Source organism: Typopeltis vanoorti, chromosome 16 (genome assembly GCF_054136105.1).
Source record: "Typopeltis vanoorti isolate ZY-2024b chromosome 16, IOZ_Tvanoo_1.0, whole genome shotgun sequence".
NCBI classification, from domain to species: domain Eukaryota; kingdom Metazoa; phylum Arthropoda; class Arachnida; order Uropygi; family Thelyphonidae; genus Typopeltis; species Typopeltis vanoorti.
Window position 1 is genome coordinate 81,569,171 of NC_143564.1, and position 14,470 is coordinate 81,583,640.

Consider the following 14,470-nt stretch of genomic DNA (forward strand, 5'->3'; position numbering starts at 1 on the left):
AACAAGCTGGATTCAGACCAAATAGAGGCTGTGGATCAGATCTTCACTTTACGACAAATAGTCGAGAAAGCATGGGAATATAACAAAGATCTGTATTTAAGTTTTGTCGATTTGGAAAAGGCATATGACAAGGTGCCAAGAGAGAAGCTATTCAATATGCTGCAATTATATGGTGTCAATGGGGCATTATATCAAACAATACTTAGTCTTTATTTGAGTTGTAAGTCAGCAGTTAGAATTGAAGGAAGTACAGGATGATGGTTTAATGTTAAATCTGGTGTGAGACAAGGATGTACATTATCCCCTCTGTTATTCATTATCTATATTTATCACATTATGAAGGAAAATGGTATTAAACCTGATATCAAAATTGGAGATGTTAATGTCAGCTCTTTGCTTTATGCAGATGATGTTATACTTCTAAATAAATTCACTACAAGTATGCAAGATTCTCTGACTAAATTCAATTGCTGTTGTAATAGATATGGTATGAAGGTCAGCAATAAAAAGACAAAGACAATGAAAATAGGCGGAATCATTGAAAATGTCAACTGTGTTGTGAATGGAGAACCTGTGGAACAAGTAAAACATTTCAGCTACTTAGGCACGATTTTTACTGAAGATGGTAAATTAAATATAGAAATAGACAACAGAATCAGCAAAGCTGGTATGGTGGGAAGTCAATTGAATAAATTCATATGGAATAAGAGAGAAATTAGTCGGAACACTAAATTAGCTGTATACAAGACAGTGTTCATACCAGTTTTAACTTATGGATCTGAGAGCTGGGTCAGAAGTAAAACACTTGACCAAAGACTAGAGACCACAGATATGAGAGTCTTGAGAAAGATTAGAGGCGTGAACAGATGGCATCAATGGCAATATCATATTAAAAATGAGGATATTAGGAAAGAACTTGACATTGTCAGCATCCAGGAATGCGTTAGCAGAGCTAATCTCAGGTTGTATGGTCACTTAAACAGAATGGGCGAGGAAAGATTAGCAAGGCAAGTTTTCTCTGCCAAGTTGGCAGGAAAATGACCCAGAGGAAGTCCAAGATATAGGTGGATTGATACGGTACAAAGTGCTTTAGACGATAGAAATATAAGATCTGATAATGTTGGAGTCTTGACAAGTAACAGACTGATTTGGAGGAAAATTGTAGATAGGAAGTTAGTAATGATGTAATTTTTTCATGTAGTACTGTCATATCTTGTACACCCCTTGAGGGTATATGGCAGGAAATGATGATGATGAAAAAAATCAATAAGAAAAAAGATGAATTTTAAAGAACTGAAAATAAAGAGAAAAAAAATGAATTAATGTACCTCTTATACACATGGAAAGCCAGGTGCTGGCCATTTCATTTTAAAACATCAGATGTAAATATTAGAAAACTGAGCCTGCTTTGTGGTATTTATGAAATATCTATTAAGAGGAGTTTGGTTGTTTTGAGAGTGTTGGGCTAATTTTGAGAGGACAAGAGTAATTTATTGTGTTTAATTGTCATGAGGGGGGGGGAAGGAGTAAGTAAATAGGATCTTAATGTGTGTTTATGGCACAGCACATTAAGTGGTTCTTATCACGAGATTGAGCAACGTAATTTGATTTCATTTTCTTGGAAATAAGCAAAGGTTGAACTTCTCAGTTTCAAAAGCATGTTTTGATTGTATTGCTTGTAAGGATATTTCAGTAGTGGGATTTTTGTTGTTGTTGGTATGTTTTTTGTTTTAGTTTTTTCTTTGTGGTGGAAAGTAAGTATTCTGGCAAAGACTTTGAGAACCAATAGTAGATTCAATATAAATGTATAAATGTTCATTGTATGTTATGTAATATGTTATTTTTTATTAAAGTTTGATAATATATAAGTTACCAAGAATTGAATTTAAACATTCATATCCTAGCAGAAGGATTCTGAAACTGAAAATTCATTCCTCTCCAACAAAGGTTGTTTGAATTATTTCTTAGAATAAGTGTTTCTGGTATTTTTCTGGACTTTTATGTGACAAGGACAGCCTAATTCTACAAATACTCAGCAACGGCAGTTTTTTGCAATTATAAGTTTGTATTTTTCATAGACAGCAGCATTGGAATGGTGCAAAGCATTAATTGATCTAGAGAAAAGTAACTTGTTCAGCAGAAAACAACTACCGTATATTATCGCGTATAATGCGATCCACACATAATGCGAACTAGAAATTTTGTTTGAAAACTAGCCCTAAAATGCCATGTCCACGTATAATGCGATCTGTTAATCTTGTTCCATAACATTATAAATAATACAATACGAATTAACGAAAGAAATATTTATTTAAAAACAAAATGTCAAAATACAATACGAATTAACGAAAGAAATATTTATTTTAAAACAAAATGTCAAAATCCTTTAAATTCTTCTTCATCTTTTGAGTCGTCAAACATTTCATTTATAAATTCATCTCTAGGGATTACGCCATCAGTGTAGCAGTTGTCGTCATCCTCGCTTTCGTATATGACGTGATCTTCGGTTCATCCATTGAATTACTTATTCCACATTTAAGAAATGAGCGTTGAATCATTTCAGATGGTATCGAATTCCCATACTTCTTTAACCCAGCTGGTGACTAGGGTGATCTCAGGCTTCTGAAAATTCCCACCCTTTGTCATCTTCACCAACCCAGATGACATCCATTCTCTCCATTTTTCACATAAGTGATCTTTAAATTCAAGCTGACATCAAGTGGCTGCAAAACTGAAGTTAGACCACCTGGTATGACTGCTAGGTCTGTACGTAGCTCACGTGCTTTCTCTTTGCTTGCCTCTGTTAAATGCGTCCGGAACATATCCCAGACTAGCATGCTTTGTTGACATAACAAGCTACCTGGACGTATGTTCCGTACTTGATCCAGCCACATTTGTACACCTCTTCATCCATCCAACCTTTCTGATTGGCGTGAACAATTATACAGGAAGTTAAAGAGGCAGTGAAGGAAAAGAAGAAAGCATATCAAAAGTTCCCTGCAAATAAGTCAACTTTTACTCTTACAGAATACAGAGACAAATGTAAGAAAGCTAAACCGTGTGTAAAACTAGCTAAACAAAAGTCATGGGAGGACTTTGGCAAGAATATAGAAAATAAATATCAAGAAGGTGGCAAAATATGGAAATTTAATATGCTTCGGAATTTTCTTCCTTTTAAATATTATTGTTGGCTTTAATTTGGTTCCGTCTGCCATGCATGCTAGAACAACGGTAAAATGCGTTTTTTCCTGTCCCGTTGTTTTTATGAAGACACCCTTTTCACCAACTGAGTTTACTGTTCTATTCCCAGGCATATCAAAGTACATGGGCATCTCATCCATATTGCCAATTTGGGAAAGTTCATATCCGTGACACTTCCGTAATTTTATGATAAATTTATGGAAGGACTGTACTTTTTCTTCAAGCTGCTTTGGTAACTTTTGCGCAATTTTTGTTCAGTGTCGTAATGTTAATGCTTTGCGTTCCATAAATCTGTTGCACCACCCAGGCGAAGTAAGAAAAGATGAAATACCTGGTGTGTCCTTGAATTTACCATTCTTGAGTTGTAGAGCTTGAAAACGAATTGCATTTCTTGTTACTATAATGCCATCTTGTGGTTGCGTCAAAATCCATTCATTTAGCTCTTCGAGTTCTGGAAAGGATGCTACATCTCCACGACAGGCACGTTTCATTTTGGGGATTTTTTCAAGATTGTCTTTTTTGCTTACACCACAGTCTAATATTACTCTCTGCTACACCAAATTCTCTCATAGCAAACACTGTTATTATAATCTTCTGCAAACTGCACGACACGCAATTTAAATCCGGCTTCAAAAGATGAACGCTTACGTTTCTGTTGGCTCATTTTCAGGCTGGGTTTGTTTAACGAATAATATTTAAAATGAACTGTGGTTAAACCGATATACCTAACTGTGCTCTATCATTCGGCGAGGCGACGGAGAGCGCATGCGCAGATACGATGCGCGCTCGGTCGCCGAATGCGAGTGGGTCAAGTAGATTTGGTTGCCTAGGCATTAGGTAGTATATATTGTGTGTGCAAGTCTAATAAGATGTTATATTTTTTAGGATACGCATATAATGCGAACCCCTAACTTTAAGTAGTATTTTTTACCATAAATTTTTCGCATTATATACGATAATATACGGTAGTTATCTAGAAAATGTTTTTGAAGAATTTCCATGAAATCTTCTGCAGCTTCAAAATCAGATGACTTCTTGTTTCTCCTTGCTATATCATGTTTGACGATACATGACACTGCTGAATCTGCAAATTATTCAATTTCGAACTTTCAAAATGTAAGATATTTCAGTAACCTCCATGGAGTCAATAGACTCATCATGGGAGGCCCACTCAACCAGCAACATGTTTATCATAATGAACTTTAAAGTTATTCATACTCCCTGCATTCACAATGCACTCTCACAATGCATTCCTTTCACCAGCAACTCTCCAAGATATCAATCAGTTGATATTTTCACTGTTTCTGCCTATTTTCATTGTCTTTGTCTTTTTAATGCTGACGTCCATACCGTATCTATTATAACAGTTATTCAATTTAGTCATGGAATCTTGCAGACTTGTAGCAGATTAATTTAGAAGTATAACATCATCCGCATAAAGCAAAGAACTGAGATTAACACCTCCAATTTTGATATCAGGTTCAACACCACTTTCCTTCATAATGTGAATCATATAGATAATGAATAAGAGAGGGGGTAATGTACATCCTTGTCTCACACCAGATTTAACATTAAACCATCTTCTTGTACTTCCTTCAATTCTAACTGCTGACTTACAACTCAAATAAAGACAAAGTATTGCTTGATATAATGCCCCATTAACACAATATAACTGTAGCGTATTGAATAGCTTCTCTCTTGGCACCTTGTCATATGCCTTTTCCAGATCGACAAAACTTAAATACAGATCTTTGTTAAATCCCCATGATTACTCAACTGTTTGTCGTAAAGTGAAGATCTGAAACTGACAGCCTCTATTTGGCCTGAATCCAGCTTGTTCTTCACCAAGCGTCTCTTCCATAATCTTTCTCAACCGTTTCTCAAGTATACTTGTATATATCTTACCAGGAACATTCAGTAATGAAATGCCTCTGTAATTCTCACATTCAGTTTTATTTCCCTTTTTATATATGGGTACTATGAGAGCCCTATTCCAATATCTGGAATGTCCCTCTGTCCAGGCTTTTTGAACTATGCAGTGCAACCACTGTATGACTTTTATACCTCCATACTTCAGCATTTCTGGTCGAATATCATCCATTTCTGAGCTTCTTCAACAAATCTTCTCCAGAATATCTTGCTGCTTTCTTGATATTTATTTTATATTTTTGCTAATGTCCTTTTGACTTTTGTTTAGCCAGTTTTACACAGTGATTAGCTTTCTTACATTTGTCCCTGTATTCTTTAAGAGCACAAACTGACTTATTTGCAAGGAACTTTTGATATGCTTTCTTCTTTTCCTTCACTGCCTCTTTAACTTTCTGTGTCTGCCATGAAGTTCTAATTTTTCTATCCTTGCAGACAACCTCACCACATGCCTCTTTGGCAGAATCAATCAATGTTTTCTTCAGAGTTTGCCACTGAATCTCCAAGGTTTGATTCCTGTTCTCAAACTCTTTCATTTTTTTTTCAATAATCTTTGTGTATTTTAGTCTACAGTTCACATCTGAGAGTTGCTCAACGTTTATTTGCTTTAAAACTTTCTTACATGTCATTCATTTCAATATGAAATTCAATTTTATCCTGCTCAAGACTAAATAGTTATTGCTTCCAATTTCAAATCCTTTGTACACTCTGGTGTCCTGCACCAGGGAGAAAACATCACTATCAACAATAACATAGTCAATTAGACTTTTCTTATTCCTTGCCTCTTCTCTCCATGTGAATTTGTGCACATTTTTGTGTTGGAACATGGTGTTAGTAATAACCAGTCCTTGCCCTGAGCAGAAATCCAACAAATATTTGCCATTATTATTAGCTTTGCTCTTTTCTCCAAATTTTTCCAAAATATTTTTGTATGTCTCACAATCATTTCCTACTCTGCTATTTAGATCCCCCAGCAAGGACCAACTTTTCCTTTTTCATTGTGTCAGTTGCTTTTTCCAAAGCCTCAAAAAATTCCTCCTCTTCTATCTTAGTAGAACCTTCTGTGTGACCATAGGCACAAATAAGTCTCATTGTCCAGTTCCCCATTCTCATATTTTCCCACATCACTCTTCTTCAGACTGCCTGCCTTTCAAGAAAATTAGCTTCGTATTTAGTGTTGAATACTATGGATAATATACTCTCCTTCTTTTCCTTGATTGTTAAACCTGAATATAACATTTTGTATTTATTGCTCAGAAAGATGTTGCCAGTTTTTGTCTTAGTCACCCCTATTATGTCAATCTGGTACTTCAGATCGACAATTCCATTCCTCAGCTGGCTTCATTTCTTTGCCATTCAGGCTTCTTATGTTGAAAGTACCAATCTTTAACTCTGGTGATGTTGAATTGGGGTTTGTTTTCAGATTTGTTCTAGTAGCTGACTTTTCGCTGTTTGTTCTGGTTCCCCTGGCGAAAACAACAAGGTTCTTGTTTAACTGGGCGACGCTCCAGCCAGCATGAAATTCTGTCATGTTGTACCATCATTTGAAATTTTGGTTTAAGCCAATAAGAATACAATTTGGTCGGCTAAATCTTAAATTGGCAGCCCATCATCGCCTGTTCAGTCTCCAGGTAGATACCTAACAGGGTGCACCACGAGAAGGTGATGATTGGACATTATGTCAGAAGCCCTGGTTAGTTCTCTGCATTCCTTTGAAGGCTATGTGGAGGTCTCCTCTCAGTTATACAGCTTTGACCCTTAAGCAACCCATTAAAAAAAAAGTAAAAAATTAAAAAAAAAATGCATGTTGCAGAAATTAAATGTCTTTGTTAAAGAGAGTGGAGTGAACTGGCAAGAGATGAGTTATTAATCTAATTGCCCTGCTGAGGTTATAATAAATTTAGTTTAATCCTTTATCCAAGTGTAAGCAAACAAAGTTTGTACCTGAAGTATCTTCAGGACTAAGAGAACTTGTGGTAAGGGTGGACCGAGCTCTCATCACTTCATGTGTTAGTATCTCCCATAATGCAAGGCACATCTCCTTGTAGACATGTATAATGCTATGCATTAAGGGAAGCGCCCCTAACCAGACCAGTTTCGACCTTTATTGAGGTTTCGTCAATGGGAGCCAGACCCAGAGGTGGGAATAGTAAGGTGGAAGCAATGGAGAAGTCATATTTACCTATACAACTTGCCAAAAGGTGTCTCACCTTATTATTAAAATACTCTGGATTTAGAGAAAGATTTTGGAAGTTTTTTTTTTCCACTTAATTAGACTATAATAAATTTAGTTTATTCCTTTATGAAAGTGTAAGCAAACAAAGTTTGCACATGAAGTATCTTCAGGACTGAGGCAGCTCGTGGTAAAGGTGGACCAAGCTCTCATCACTTCTTGTCTTAGTATCTCCCATAATGCAAAGCACATCTCCTTGCGGACATGTATGATGCTATGCATTAATGGAAGGGCCACTTCTCCATTGCTTCCACCTTAGTATCACCACCTCTGGGTCTGGCTCCCACTGACGGGACCTCAATGAAGGTCGAAACTGGTCTGGGTAGTGGCCCTTCCCTTAATGCATAGCATTATGCATGTCCACAAGGAGATGTGCTTTGCATTATGGATGATACTAATAGGAGGAGTGATGAGAGCTTGGTCCTCCTTTATCACAAGTTGTCTTGGTCCTGAAGATACTTCAGGTGCAAACTTTATTTGCTTACAATTGGATAAAGGATTAAACTAAATTTATTATAGTCTAACCTAGTGGAAGAAAAAAACTTCCAACGCCCTTCTTAGGAACTCTGAATTTAAGCGACTCCTCACTAATGATCCCCTATAACGAAACCGGTATAAATCTAGAACTATGAAAAGCATGACAACAGCTGCCAAAGGAAACCTAAGGTGATCATAGGACTATAAAGGGTCATAACTGTACTGTATATCTAACATGTGGGGATAAATCAAAGAAATGAGACATTATTAAATTAAAATAGCCTTGATTTGCTATCTCTGCCTTAACCACCACATTTTCCCTACAACAACAACAACAAAAAAGTCTTTAAAATCTTGTTTTGGAGAAATCTACATGTAAAACCTACCAAAGATGTGTTCTGCTTTTTTTTTTTCCCAGTCCATTTTGTGACAATGTTATGCCAAGACACTATGATCCTATTACCAAATGAATATATTTATAAATGTGAAAACAAGTGGCATCACATGCCAATTTAGGTTGAGTGTAGCTTATTCAACCTGTGCTACAAAATTCACATCAATTTGACTGTATGATTGCATTTTTATTGATGTATTAAAGTTTTAAGAATGCATAGCACATCAGCACTTATCTTAATTAGTCCAATGCAATTAATTTTAGGATAGCTTTGAATACTAAAGTATTTGATTAATTGTCACAAAATTTGATAAATTAAATTGATAAATTTAATTTATCAATTAATATAATTTTAATTATGGAAAGCATAAAGGTAAAATTAACAATAGTTATGCTTCATGGCGAGATTAGATTATCATTGGCAAATGCTAGAGTGAGATGCGGATAATTGAATTTTGATGTGATTTTTAAATACAGCAACATAATATGCACAGAAATTGGGAAAAGTAATCACTTGGGAAATTGTTATTTTTCTAGATTGAACCAAAGATTGAACAAAAGATCTCCTTGATTTTTATGCATAGCATAAAAATCAAGGAGTTCTTTTATATTAAATCTGGTCTGAGATTTTAAAGCATCTTGATACATGGACCTAGGATATGATAGATATTATGCTATTCACCACAACAATAACACCCACATACGATGCTAACATGTGCATATAATTGTTGAATGTATTATATTATTGAATGTTGTGATTGCCTCTAAATTTTTAATGTCTTTTGTATATTTCTTTGAAAAGCATAATGTATGCAAAAGCTGGGAAATAATAAATAAACATCAGTTTTTGGTTTAGCATGATTATTTTTGTTAATTGTATTTATTTTTCCATTTTCACGTTAATACCAACATTCCTGCAACAAACGTAAGTGCAATTCTAGATAAAAACAGTAGTGATATTTGAGAATAATATACTCTTCATTTTCTTTCAAATTATGAAAATAATTAGCTATTTTTATCCTTTCATCCATAATTATTTTTTGTTGTTTCATATATTCATAATCATAAAAATTTTATTTTTTGGGAACTCATCCATATGTAATGTTTTATTGGGTGGTGGTAGGGTCTGTTTTTACCTTTTGTAGATAGTTCATTATATATATATAATTTGGCACTTTGAGGATGTGGTCTTGAAAACAAAAAATCTGTAATTGATGGGTTAACCCATGACTTCACATGGCACATGCCATTCTAACTAGAGTAAAATGTGTGAAGACATCATGCATGATTAACTTGTTTATGTTAGTGTTCCTCTGACAGGATAATTAATTTCATCAGGTATGCAGTTATACCACTATCAAAACTGAATGAGTTGTCCATGCCTAACATTAGTTAGTTACATAGGTGAGTAAACCAAATTCTAGAATGTTTACAGAATAATTTTCACTCGGATTAATTCATCATAGCTTCAACTAATTTCTGCAGAATATTAGCAATGAGCTTTGAGTGCCTCCAGACTGTACATTTGTTTTTATGCATAGTTTGTGTGTGTGTATATGAGAATTATAGTGAGCTTTGTTTGTTTCAACATTATACACTTGAAACAAACATAGTGATCTTTGTTTCAAATGTATAATGTTGTTCTGAATGATGCTAACCATCAAAATTAAAGTTATTTCTCACTTGGGTAACTGGACAAAATTTTTACAGTATGCAGTGAGATCTGTTTTATTTAAAAACTGGACGTGGGATCCAGTTGCATTTTATACTATCATTAGAAAATATTGCTAATAGTGAAATTTGTTCATTTCAGGATTCGAGAAATGAAGGATCCAATGAATCTTTGCTTACTCCTGCTCATTCTTCTGAAAGTGTAAGAAGTGTGCCTATAAACTCTCAGCTACAATATTCAGATGGACCTGTTTTACAGAATATGCCTACTCCTCCTCCTGTTCAAACACAGATACTTGGAGAAAGGAATTGTGCTAAAAATAATGGCAATAACTCAAGTAATGAGGCTTTTATTTTATTTGAAGATAGTCCAGATAATGTAAGTTTAGCCAGTGATTCAGGGACTCCTTATGGAAGTCCATGGAAACAGAGTCATTCAAATCATTCCAGTTCTAGTGGAGTGGGATCTACATCAAGTCAGCTGCATTTGTCTTTGTCCCTGATGTCACCTCCAAACAAGTCTGATGATCTCATTAAACTAGAAAGCCCAGTAAACTGTGCTCCTTATAATATTTTGGTTAGTATATATTTTTTTTTATATTATATAGTTTAGTAAAAACTATGTATATCCAGAAATATCTCATAGAGGCATCAGTGAACTTGTGATATTTATGTTGTAGCAGATCAATAATGTGCAGTTTGAGTATATTTTTGCTCTTGATGTCTTGATGATGTCAGAGTTCTCTATTTAATTATTTGGGGAAAAATAGCTTGCATATTGTTTTGTGTGCCTCCTTCACTTTGGCATCATCATCAAATTCCTGACATGTACCCTCAAGGGGTGTACAGGATATGATAGTACTACATGAAAAATTTACGTCATTACTAACTTCCTATCTACAATTTTCCTCCAAATCAGTCTGTTACTTGTCAAGACTCCAACATTATCAACTCTTATATTTCTATCATCTAAGGCATTTTGTACCGTATCAATCCACCTATATCTTGGTCTTCCTCTGGGTTGTTTTCCTGCTAACCTGGCAGAGAAAACTTGCTTTGCTAATCTTTCCTCGCCCATTCTGTTTAAGTGACCATACCACCTGAGATTAGCTCTGCTAATGCATTCCTAGATGCTGACAATGTCAAGTTCTTTCCTAATATCCTCATTTTTAATATGATATTGCCATTGATGCCATCTGTTCACGCCTTTAATCTTTCTCAGGACTCTCATATCTGCAGTCTCTAGTCTTTGGTCAAGTGTTTTACTTCTGACCCAGCTCTCAGATCCATAAGTTAAAACTGGTTTGAACACTGTCTTGTATATAGCTAATTTAGTGTTCCAACTAATTTCTCTCTTATTCCATATGAATTTATTCAATTGACTGCCTACCATACCAGCTTTGTTGATTCTGTTGTCTATTTCCATATTTAATTTACCATCTTCACTAAAAATCGTGCCTAAGTAGCCGAAATGTTTTACTTGTTCCACAGGTTCCCCATTCACAATGCAGTTGACATTTTCAACAATTCTACATATTTTCATTGTCTTTGTCTTTTTAATGCTGACCTTCATACCATATCTATTACAACAGTTATTCAGTTTAGACAGGGAATCTTGCAAACTTGTAGTGGATTTATTTAGAAGTATAACATCGTCCGCATAAAGCAAAGAGCTGACATTAACATCTCCAATTCTGATATCATGTTTAATACCACTTTCCTTCATAATGTGATCCATATAGATAATGATTAACAGAGGGGATAATGTGCATCCTTGTCTCACACCAGATTTAACATAAAACCATCTTCCTGTACTTCCTTCAATTCTAACTGCTGACTTACAACTCAAATAAAGACTAAGTATTGTTTGATATAATGCCCCATTGACACCATATAACTGTAGCATATTGAATAGCTTCTCTCTCTCTTGGCAACTTATCATATGCCTTTTCCAGATCAACAAAACTTAAATACAGATCATTGTTATATTCCCATGCTTTCTCAATTATTTGTCATAAAGCGAAGATCTGAAACCGACAGCCTCTATTTGGCCTGAATCCAGCTTGTTCTTCACCCAGCTTTTCTTCCACAAGTCTTCTCAACCGTTTCTCAAGTATACTTGCATATATCTTACCAGGAACATTCAGTAATGAAATTGAACATTGAAATTGAACAGGAACATTCAGTAATGAAATTCCTCTGTAATTCTCACATTCAGTTTTATTTCCCTTTTTATATATGGGTGCTATGAGAGCTGTACTTCAATCATCAGGAATTTGCTCCTCTGTCCAAGCCTTCTGAACTATGCAGTGCAGCCACTGTAAGACTTTTATACCACCATACTTCAGCATTTCTGGTCGAATATCATCTACTCCTGCTGCCTTTCCACATTTCAATCCTTTGATGGCTTTTTCTATTTCAAGTATGGATATCTATTCCTGACTGTCTGACTGTTGAGTGTTTTAACTTCCTGTGTGCACCATGGAGTTCTGATTTTTCTATCCTTGCAGACAACCTCACCACATGCCTCTCTGGCTGAATCAGTCAAGGTTTTCTGTAATGCTTGCCACTGAATCTCCAAGTTTTGGTTCCTGTTCTCAAACTCTCATTTTTTCTTCAATAATCTTTGTGTATTTTAGTCTACAGTTCACATCTGAGAGCTGCTCAACTTTTATTCGCTTTAAAACTTTTTTACATGTTATTCTTTTCAATATGAAATTCAGTTTTATCCTGTTCAAGACAAAATGGTGATCACTTCCAGTTTCAAATCCTCTGTACACTCTGGTGTCCTGCACCAGGGAGAAAACATCACTATCAACAAAAACATAGTCAATGAGACTTGTCTTATTCTTTGCCTCTTCTCTCCATGTGAATTTGTGCACATTTTTATGTTGGAACATGGCGTTAGTAATAACCATTCCATGTCCTGAGCAGAAATCTAACAGATATTTGACATTATTATTAGCTTTGCTCTTTTCTCCAAATTTTCCCAAAATATTTTTGTATGTCTCACAATCATTTCCTACTCGGCTATTTAGATCCCCAACAAGAACCAACTTTTCCTTTTTCATTTTGTCAGTTGCTTTTTCTAAAGCATCAAAAAATTCCTCCACTTCTACCTTAGTAGAACCTTCTGTGTGACCATAGGCACAAATAAGTCTCATTGTCCAATTCCCTATTCTGATATTTGCCCACATCACTCTACTTGAGACTGCCTGCCATTCAAGAAGACTAGCCTCGTATTTTGTGTTGAATACTATGGCTACTCCTTTTCCTTTATTGTCATTTCCTGAGTGTAACATTTTGTATTTATTGCTCAGAAAGATCTCACCCGTTTTTGCCTTTTTTGCTTCAGTCATCCCTATTATGTCGATCTGGTACTTATCTAATTCTTCAGCTAGCTCCATTTCTTTGCCATTTAGGCTTCTTATGTTGATAGTACCAATCTTGAACTCTGATGTGGAGTTGCAGTAAGTTTTAGGATATGTTCCAGTAGCTGACTTTTCACTGTTTGTCCTGGTTCCCTGGCAAAAACAACAGAAGCCTTGTTTAACCGGGCGATGTCCCAGCTGGCATGAAATTCTGTCATGTTGTACCATCATTTTTTATTTTGGTTTAAGCCAATAAGAATACAATTTGGTCAGTTAAATCCCAAATTGCCAGCCCATCCTCGTTCGTTCATTATCCAGGTAGATACCCAACAGGGTGCACCACGAGAAGGTGAGGATTGGACATTAGGTCAGAAGCCCTGGTCGGTTCTCTGCATTCCTTTAAAGGCTATGTGGAGGCTCCTCTCAGTTATACAGCTTTGACCCTTAAGTACCCCTTATTTGCTAAATGTTGCCTGCTCTGGAGTTGAAAGAAATTTCAAATGTGAAAATTTGAGAATATATGATTTTTATTTTAACTTAGAGCCTTGTTTTTATATCACATTGTATTATTAGTGAACTCTCACTAGAGGAAACTGAAACGGATACTAGGAATTGTGGATAAATTACTGTAATGAATTTCTCCAACATCTTTCAAACAACTCGAAGATGTTCTTCAAGAAGAATGGTACAAAATTTCACAAACTACTGAAAACTTATTTGGTTCCATTCCAAGAAGAATCCAGGCTATACTGAAGGCAAAAAGGTGGTCCAACACCATACTCATAAAGAAAAGTATATACAGTATGTTTCACAAGCGTGTGCATTATTTTGTCCAACCCCTGCAACCTTTCAGTGTGTGTTGGCTTTCTATAAAAATATGGTGAACCATTTGAATGGTGTGTAACTTGATGTATCTAGGTGTAGAAAATTATTAGTTTTGTTTGTCAAATGCACCTCCGAATGTTGGCTGTGTAAATGCATTAATGTACAGGTAACCCTCATATAACGCAGATGTTAGGTTCCATAGAAATCCGTTATATAAATCACATTATACAAGACTTAGATCACATGGAAAAAGTAGGGTTACGTTCCGAAATTGTTTTTTTTTTTACATTATATAAACAACAATGACATCCAACAAAAACAATATTTTTATTTAATTCATGTAAGTTAAGAAAACATAAACTATGAAACAAA

The 14,470-nt window shown here is 35.3% G+C and overlaps 1 protein-coding gene across 2 annotated transcripts in view; it reads left to right on the plus strand.

The window, feature by feature from the left end:
* Positions 1-14,470, plus strand: part of Crag (DENN domain-containing protein Crag) — a 718,705-nt gene that overhangs the window by 578,922 nt on the left and 125,313 nt on the right. For both annotated transcript variants that reach the window (XM_090406570.1, XM_090406571.1), the window contains exon 27: positions 10,045-10,479. In XM_090406570.1, coding sequence (XP_090262696.1) covers positions 10,045-10,479 — 435 coding nt within the window. The remainder of the gene's footprint in view (positions 1-10,044; positions 10,480-14,470) is intronic.